General features: G+C 39.9%; 1 protein-coding gene across 1 annotated transcript in view; it reads right to left on the reverse strand.

Annotated features, from left to right (window-relative positions):
• The window catches only part of NLK (nemo like kinase), a 178,817-nt gene that overhangs the window by 30,096 nt on the left and 138,645 nt on the right, over positions 1-10,076 (reverse strand). The window contains exons 4-6 of the mRNA XM_003797166.3: positions 8,090-8,196; positions 5,993-6,078; positions 3,043-3,252 (exon numbers count right to left, since the gene is read on the reverse strand). Coding sequence (XP_003797214.1) covers positions 3,043-3,252; positions 5,993-6,078; positions 8,090-8,196 — 403 coding nt within the window. The remainder of the gene's footprint in view (positions 1-3,042; positions 3,253-5,992; positions 6,079-8,089; positions 8,197-10,076) is intronic.

Here is a 10,076-nt window from a genome sequence, read left to right on the forward strand (position 1 = left end):
TTTGGCAGGTCCGGGCTGGGGATTCGAACCCGCCACCTTAGGTGTACGTGGCTGGCGCCTTAGCCGGTTGAGCCATAGGCGCCGAGCCCTGGTTGACAACTTTTAATAAAGCAACATTTTCTGCGCTTATATAAATCATGGGCATGCTGATCACTGCCCTCCAGATTAATAAAGGTTACTTGAGAAGCTTGCTTTCCACAGAAGATCTCTACATAAAGTTTTTTGGGGAAAGTATGTAGGTAATACTTTTGGACCTCTAAAGGCAGAAAAGAAATAACTAGCTCATAAAACAGAAATATTCAGAAAGTTGTCTACAATGGGTCAGCTCTATGGATGAGAAATACTTTTATGAAGTCTGCTGGCACTAGGGTAATTATTTCTCAAAGATAGAGACAGAATACAACTAACTTCATTTATTAGTTAAATCTTGATTTCTCATCCCAAAACACACCAAAAATTAGATAGATAGATATGAGTTCTCCTTCAGTGGCTATGCCAGACTGGTGAAACTCAAGACCTTTGCATTTCTCTAGAAAATGAGGTCTGAATCTCATCCCAGTTGTTTCACACTTTCTATTACATGTCATTTTCAGGAACAACTCAAAATTCTTGTTCAATATATAGGACTTGAAGACATCCTTATCTTTTTTCTTTAGATAGAGTCTCACTTTGTCACCCTTGGTAGACTGCTGTGGCATCATAGCTCACAGCAACCTCAAACTCTTGGGCTCAAGCAATCCTTTTGCCTCCACCTCCTCAGTAGCTGGAACTACTGGCGCCCACCACAATGCCTGGTTATTTTTAGAGATGGGGTCTCACTCTTGCTCAGGGTGAACTGCTGAGCTCAGGCAATTATCATTTTTTCACTTAAGCTTTTCTGTATGCAAGGTAGTAGTCACATTCATTTTATGGTTGCTTCTTATGTCCAGATATGATAGTCTCATAGGTAAGTCTGTTAAACCTTATTTTTAAAGAAATTGAATAGTAAAGAGGATATTGTCAATACTAGAATTGACATTAGATTACATATTAATATGTACCCGATAATTTTTGATAATGCCAGGATCGATTTTTAAGACATAAACTTGAACAAAAGAGTTTGACTATATAGCAGAGAAATAAGTTTAAATTTAAATGCTAATCAAAGCATATGTAGTTTCTTTTTTTTTTTTTTGGTAGAGTGCCTGGCGTCACAGCTCACAGCAACCTCCAGCTCCTGGGCTTAAGCGATTCTTTTGCCTCATTCTCCTGAGTAGCTGGGACTAGAGATGCCCGCCACAACACCTGGCTATTTTTTTTGTTGCAGTTTGGCTAGGCTGAGTTCAAACCCACCACCCTCGGTATATGGGGCTGGGGCCCTTCCCACTGAGCCATAGGCGATGCCCAGCATATGTAGATTAAGAATAGAAATAATTCTGTCTCTATTCAAGAACATGCTTTGCAAAGATACACAGGAGTCAGTGTCATCTTTGAAAATGTCACCAATCAAATCTTAACACTCCCTTGCTCAAAACCTTCATCTACTTTCCATCACACTAGAATTAAATTCTGAATCCTTATCAGGTCACCATGGTCGGACTCTTTCTGACCTCATTTCTTACAGGGTCCCCCATGATCGTGCCATCTCTCCGACATGCCACATTTGTTCCTGCTTCAAGGACTTTATCACACTGGTTGTCCCTTTCCCTAAAACACTTCCCCAGTATCTTACGTCCTCATTTCCTGTCAGTGAAATGTCATGCTGCAGAGAACCTTTTAGTGCTACTCTGCTCTCCCATCATTCTCTACCTCTAACCTGGGTTTTAATTTGTCTTCATGGAATTTGTCATCACTTGGGATTATAATTATTTGTATAATTATTTTCTGTCTAATGTGAAAGTTTCAAAAAGGCAAGGATAACTTTGTTTTATTTACTGCTATATCCCTAGCATGCTGGCACATCTGTATACCACCATCATAACTGCAAACATGTACTGGGTGCTTACTGTGCCACGTCCTATTTTAAACTTTACTACTTCATTGACTCTGCACGACAATCTTCAGCACAGTTTCAGAGACCAAAACAAAATAAAATAGAGGTTAAGTAACTTGCCCAAGATTTAATAGTAAGGGGCAAAGCTGGGATTTGAACCTACTAATCTGATTCCACAGCCTGACCTCATTGTTGTTACATTATTTTCATGCAAGTAATATAGTTAAAATTTATGAATAAAAAATAGGAATGATCCTAAGAAAACATGGGTATTAATGAATTTGCTTTAAAGACTATTAGAGTAACATGAATGGCTTTATTTATTTATTTTTGAGACAGAGCCTCAAGCTGTCACCCTAGGTAGAGTGCCATGGCATCACAGCTCACAGCAACCTCCAGCTCCTGGGCTCGAGTGATTCTCCTGCCTCCGCCTCCCAAGTAGCTGGGAGGCACCCACCACAATGCCTGGCTATTTTTTGGTTGCTGCCATCATTGTTGTTTGGCAGGCCTGGGCTGGATTCAAACCTGCCAGCTCAGGTGTATGTGGCTGGTGCCTTAGCCGCTTGAGCCACAGGCGCCAAGCCATGAATGACTTCTTAAAGCTACATTTGAATAATGTCCTGATGTTCTACACCATATTTAAACATTTTAGCCTAATAATAAAGGTTAGAAATTTTTTGAAGTATTCAATACAACAAAAATATATTCAAAGCACCAAGTGTTAAGTACATTAAGTCACCAAATAAATTTCAAGTCAAAGTCATTCAGTTAGAAAGAACAGAGGTCTTTTAACAACTGAAGATTACACCTGAGCAAATTGTTACAGCAGAATAAGCTGGTATGCATCAGTGCATGTAATAAAGCCACATGCCCTCTAATAGGCTGGTAAGTTACCAAATAAATCTCTGTAATCTTCAACTTTGTAACTTTCTGAATTTTAAGTGAGCTTGAATTTTCTAAAAGCAAATTAGATAGTGTAATGAATAAATCCAAGACATGTGCAAGATAGCTTTTTCCTTCAAATATGTACTAGAATTGAACGCTACTAAAGCCTTAAAGTGAAAAGATACCTGCTGAATGGGACTCTGTGCCTGAAACAATATTCTTCGTCCTAGTAGTTCTGCAAAGATACATCCGACAGACCAGATGTCAATAGCATTGCTGTAATGACGGCTGCCCATCAGGATTTCCGGAGCCCGATAATACTGAGTAACAACTTCCTGAGTCATATGACGGGATTCATCTAATTCTTCCACTCTGGCCAATCCAAAATCACAAATCTAAATAGAGAAGACAATCAAAACATTGTTAAGCAGACAAATACATTTATAAATAGAAGAGTAAAAACACCAAAACCTTACTAGATCTCTAAACTTTTAAAAGATTTTAATGATCTAGGTAGAGTATATTTGTGTCAACAGACAATCTGGTCTTATCTAGATGAGAAAGAAGAAAAGTCTCAAACTTCTATATAAATTTCTATAACAAATGATGAATCTTATTTTATTTATTTATTTATTTTATTTTATTTTTTTGAGACAGACACTCAAGCTGCCACCCTGGGTAGAATGCCATGGCATCACAGCTCACAGCAACCTCCAACTCCTGGGCTCAAGTGAGTCTCCTGCCTCAGCCTTCCAAGTAGCTGGGACCACAGGTGCCCACCACAACGCCTGGCCATTTTTTTTTGGTTGCAGCCCTCATTGTTGTTTGGCGGGCCCTGGCTGGATTCAAACCCACCACCTTAGGTGTATGTGGTTGGCGCCTTAGCCACTTGAGCCACAGGTGCCGAGCCACAAATGATGAATCTTAACACATTGTTGACCAGCAATTTTACACAGAAATCATCCATGTTATCCATGCTAACTTGCAAATGTCAGCAATGTGTTAAAAATATTCTTCTCATCTTTATCAATGAAATTATGTTTTCAACTAAACGCTTGCTGAATGCATATTTCTAGATTTAATTTAGAAACCAAATTATTGGCTGGGTGTGGTGTGGCTCACAGCTGTAATTCTAGCACTCTAGGAGGCTGAGGCAGGAGGACTGCTTGAGATCAGCTGTTGGAGACCAGTTGAACAAGAGTGAGACCCTGGCCGGGTGTGGTGGCTCACGCCTGCAATCCTAGCACTACGGAAGGCCCAAGAGGGTGGACTGCCTGAGCTCACGAGTTCCAGACCAGCCTGAGCCAGAGTGAGACGCTGTCTCTAAAAACACTGGGCACTGTGACAGGCACTTGTAGTCCCAGCTACTTGGGATGCTGAGGCAAGAGAATGGGTTAAGCCCAAGAGTGTGAGGTTGCTGTGAGCTGTGATGCCACAGCACTCTACTGAGGGTGACAAAGTAAGACTCTGTCTCAAAAAAATAAAAAGGTCTGTACATACGTTTCATGATATCTGACACCACAGATAAGTAAAGCAGGTCTCAAATATCTACATGTGGCCTCTGGGCCACAGGTTGGACACCCTTGAACATAGACTGAAGCACCTTATAATATAGCTATCATTCACAGAATTTTTTTTTTGTAGAGACAGAGTCTCACTTTATTGCCCTTTATCACATAGCTCACAGCAACCTCAATTCTCTTGCCTCACCCTCCTGAGTAGCTGGGACTACAGGCGTCCACCACAATGCTCAGCTATATTTTTGCTGCAGTTTGGCCAGGGCCGGGTTTAAACCTGCCACTCTCAGTATGTGGGACCGGCGCCCTACCCACTGAGCCATAGGCACTGCAACTTTTATTTGCTTACACAGAGATGACACAGTTCTAGGAAAGCCCTTATCTCTAATTTCTATGATGAGGAAAAATACAGTAGCCCTCTTACTATTCAGGAGTTCTGTCAGTACATATCTGGGATAGAGATGAGAAAACGCACATATATAGATTTTGCTATTTGTAAACCACTCTGACAAAAAAGACAGTGAGTGGTGGTACTAGGGAGAGAAGTAAAATTGAAACGAGATTCTGGAACTACTAAATATAATTAGTTGGCTCGGCACCTATGGCTCAAGTGGCTAAGGTGCCAGCTACATACACCTAAGGTGGCGGGTTTGAATCCAGCCTGGGCCCGCCAAAACAACAATGATGGCTGCAACTAAAAAATAGCCGGGCGTTGTAGCAGGCGCCTGTGGTCCCAGCTACTTGGGAGGCAGAGGCAAGAGACTCGCTTGAGCCCAGGAGTTGGAGGTTGCTGTGAGCTGTGATGCCACGGCATTCCACCCAGGGGGACAGCTTGAGGCTCTGTCTCAAAAACAAAAATAAAATAAAATACATATAATTAATCTTGTCATCAGTTCCTCTGCAGAGGAATAACAGGACTGTCTACTACATATTGTGGAGATACATTTCGTAGGTGCATATATCCTTTTCAGGCTTAGCATTTTCAAGTAGGTTTTTGCTTCCTACGTTGCTAGCTCAATCAAATAGCATATAAAAATATTAACTGTGCAAAAATGTAGACAGTCTTCCCTAAAGCTCTACTTCATTCTTACACACTTGTGTAAGCTTGCTGGTCATTTATTATCTTCTAATATACACTTCCTTTAATAATGGAACAATCTAAAAATAAGCCACCTCATCCATTCTTTTTGCTGGTTACTAGAACTGTAACTAGAAATTCCAATTTCATTCGGTGATTCCAAAACATAGGCAAAATATCATGAAAAGAGCATAAGCTAGGACTACAAAGTAGATACTATGGCCATGACTAGTGATATTGCTGCAGAAGACTGGGTGCTTTTAAAATTTAATTTAATTTTATTTTTTGCAGTTTTTGGCCAGGGCTGGGTTTGAACTCACCACCTCCAGTATATGGGACTGGTGCCCTACTCCTTGAGCCACAGGCACCGCCGAACTGGGTGTTTTTTTAAATGAAGGAACAACACTGTAGAAAACTGAGCACTTTAACTTTTGGTGAGGTAATAAAGATAAACAACTATTTCTTCCATAAAAATGTTGTTCTTAAGCCTGCCTTGTCATTGTGATTTTTCTCAGATATTTAAATAAACTGAAAACTGACCTTTAGAACACAGTTGCTGTTCACAAGGAGATTCCCTGGCTTAATGTCTCGATGTAAAATGCCAGCTGAATGGAGATATTTCAAACCTGAAATAACAAAGAGATTAATTGCAGATATTTCATTCCTTTTATTCAACCAACAATTTGGGGAAAACCTTAGAAGGAAATAGAACAGAGGATTTAAATTCTTTCCTAAATAACTGAATAGACCTTACTAAAAGCTTGACTGAGCCCCACCTTAAAAACCTGTAATTTTGCTACAGTAAAATAAAATGCCATCAATGGTTTGCAGTCTAGACATAACATTTATAATTCAAAACAATATATAGGTTTAAGTATAGATAAGGCTCTTAAGGACTGGAGTTCAGACTGACCACACTAATATTCTTACATTGCTCATGAGTCTGGTTCCTGGAGTTCTGCTACTGAGACTCTTAACCTGCAGTTTAACCTGCTCCAGCAAAATAGTTGCCATTGACCAACAGCCTTTACCAGTTCAGATTTTTCAAAATTCAGGAACTTGCCCAGGTTTGTCAGTAGTACTCACTACTGAGAATCAAGAAGGTAATTAATCACTTTTTAAATATTGAGTTACAATCTCGAAGTTGAGTCTTTCTGGAATAGAATGTAGTAAATCACATTCTTCACAACTGTAGAAGAGTCTGTATCTTCCCCATTTCTCCCTACCACAGAGTATCAACAAATCTATTGGATAGAGGTGAACTTCCTAGTTTTAATATTTTATATATATGTATGTGTGTGTATATTTATTTATTTAAAGACAGAGTCTCACTCTGTTGCCTAGGCTAGAGTGCTGTGGCATCAGCAACCTAACAGTCTAACACTTCTGGGCTCTAGTGATCTTCCTGCCTTAGCCTTCCAAGTAGCTGGGAGTATAGATGCTCACCACAACACCCAGGCAATGTTATCTATTTTTAGTAGATATGGGGGTCTCACTTTTGCTCAGGCTGGTCGTGAATTGCTGAGCTCAAGTGAACTTCCTGCCTCCGCATTCCAGAGTGTTAGAATTACAGGCCTGTATGTTTTAATCTTTTTGGGTAGATGTTTTTCAAACTCCATAAAGAAAGATGCTCTTAATTCTGTGAATCTTGTGGGAGGAAAAGTATTTTGCTAGGGAAGAAAGCTATTTCGGCTTCAAACAATTCTCCATTTGTAATGGCAAAGTTCTGAAGGCAACACCTGATTGGCCAGAAGAGGCATCGATAATGTTGGCCCCAATCCCTTCTCAGTCATGTCCTTGTTCTTTAATGAGTCTGTGAAGTCATTGACCTGGCTGTTTCTATGGGTCTTCCCCATCTGTTTTGGTTTTATTTATTTATTTTTTTTGAGACAGAGCCTCAAGCTATCCCCCTGGGTAGAGTGCCGTGGTATCACAGCTCACAGCAACCTCCAACTCCTGGGCTCAAGCGAGTCTCCTGCCTCAGCCTCCCAACTAGCTGGGACCACAGGCGCCCACAACAACACCTGGCTATTTTTTAGTTGCAGCCATCATTGTTGTTTTTGGCAGGCCTGGGCTGGATTCGAACCCACCACCTTAGGTGTATGTGGCTGACGCCTTAGCCACTTGAGCCACAGGCGCCGAGCCTCTGTTTTGGTTTTAAAGGTCATTTTGTTTCTTAAGAGTTGGACTCAGGTATGCCATCTAACACTCAGACAGGCCCAACCACCACTGGTTTGCAAGACAGATGTCATCCCTAGGGGACGCAGTCACTTTTCACTTTAGTTATCTCATAAGACACACTCCTAACACTGTGTGGGCCTTACTGAAGGCCATTTAGTAATTTGTGGCAAATCATCCTGCTTATTTACCTCTGTAGATTAACCCACTCAAATTAATAAATTTGACAGGGATGTCTCTTACCTCACTAAAAATAAATACCATTCGGTCCCCCTGCCCCCTGAAAAGCCTCTTATTTAATATCAAATATAGAAATTGTAAAATGTGTCCTGTTCAAATGAAGAAAGTATTTAGGGAAAAAAGAAAGTCCTGAAAGGTCAGATTAAAGTCAAAATGAGAAGTAAAACATTTTATTCATACCAGCGACAGTTAGCTTTTTCTTCATAAGGAAAATCTTACCTCGCAAAATCTGATAAAGAAAAACTTTGACATGATCTGAGCTGAGTGGCTGAGGAGAGACGATAATTTTATGTAGGTCACTCTGCATCAATTCTGTGACAACATATCTTGAGGTTTTAAGTTAAGGAGAGTTCAAATAATTCAGCCTCCAACCCCTTCAAAGTAGTCACTGAATCTAAAGCATAACTTCCATTCTTAAGGCTGGAAAGGGTTAGGGAAAGACAGCTCCTAGATAGCATTATAGGGGTAGGAATTCCAGCCCTCACCAGATAAAACATTGCTAAAATTCAAATTCACACATTTAAAAGTTAGAACCAAAAGATTTCCTTATATCAGCATTATAAAAGAGTAAGCCAAAGGTAAACATTTTAAATAATAGCCAAGCCCCTAGAAGTGTAAGAATCAAACAATCTCAAGGCCTACAAAAGGGGGTTGGTGATCTCATCATGGGCCATCAAGACAGCAATGGAAAAGATCACCACTAATCCAATGGTGGTTCAAGTTAGTTTCTAAAATGCGGTATTCCTAAAAAACGAGTAAAATGGTTAGTTCAAATCCAAGTCTCTCTACAATTTTAACGACTAATTCTTTTATTATTTAACTTTGTATACATTTATTAAACCTCTTACTAGATTTTAAGCTTCCTGTGCTTTGTACTCTGCTGTATCCTCAGGGGTCTGCTTAATCAACACATGGCAAATGGTCAAAGGCTGGCGTCTGGGAAGCCATGGAGGTGCGGAATTCTGATCTCTGGAAAAGCACATGAGTGTTAGAAACATTAAGGAATCAAAAATGGGGGTGAATTTTGTGAGTTAAGTATAACGTTCTTTATGGCGGTTTCTAATTTAATGTTTCGGCAAAAACGAGTAAAGGGGACAACACTTAGGAGTAGAGAATTAATAATGATAGCATTTGACACACACAGTTGAAAACTCCCTCCTTGAGACTTTTCTTACAAATGGTTTTAGGGAACCAAACTGTCAGCTTTCCTTCTCCCTCACCGGTTGTTCTTTCTTAGTCTCCTCTCTTGGTTTTCCTCTCTTGCTCAAACATTTGATGTTGAAACGAGCCAAGACCTTGTCCTGGGTCCTCTTCTCTATCCATACTCAATTTTCTTGGGTATGCAAATCCAATTCCATGCCTTTTTATTTATTTATTTTTTTTTTTGAGACAGAGTCTCACCATGTTGCCCTGGGTAGAGTGCTGTAGCATCACAGCTCACAGCAACCTCAAACTCTAGGGCTTAAGCAATTCTCGTGGCTCAGCCTCCAAAGTAGCTGGGACTACAGGTGCTGGCCACAATACCCAGCTTTTTTTTTTTTTTTTTTTTTTTTGTGGTTGTCATTGCTGTTTAGCGGGCCCAGGCTGGGTTTGAACCCACCAGCCTCAGTGTATGTGGCCAGCACAGCAACCACTGTGCTACAGGAGCCAAGCCCAATCCCCAATTTAAAATGCCTTTAAATAACATCCATGGTGATGACCCCCATACTTATTATCTTTAATCTTTCCTTAAGTGATGACTGTTATACCAAACTGCTTATTCATCTCTACTCAATGCTCAATCAATATTTCAAACTAACATGTCCCAAACTGTATTTTTGTTCTTTTTTTCCTACTACTTTTTAGCTGCAAGCTTTCCCACAGCCAGTCCACTTCTCCGGCAACTTGCTCACACCACAAATCACATCAAAGAGTCATTACTACCTCTCTCTCTCTCACTCCATACCTCCAATTCATCAGAAAATGCTTTGAGTTCTACCTTCAAAATTTAGCAAAAATTCAGCCACTTCTTATGCCCACACTTAACCACCCTGGCCCAAGACTGCTAGATTTCTAAAAGACAACAACCAGAACAAATTTTTTGTTATAGTTTTATTGAGTCTATATATAATAGACATTTACTTTATTATATAAAAAATATAATTAAGTTAACATTTAGATAATTTTAATCTCAGGTTTTTATAATCCAGATTCTTTTTTTTTTTTT

This window comes from Otolemur garnettii, unplaced genomic scaffold (assembly GCF_000181295.1).
Source record: "Otolemur garnettii isolate 467f Iridium unplaced genomic scaffold, OtoGar3 scaffold00112, whole genome shotgun sequence".
NCBI classification, from domain to species: domain Eukaryota; kingdom Metazoa; phylum Chordata; class Mammalia; order Primates; family Galagidae; genus Otolemur; species Otolemur garnettii.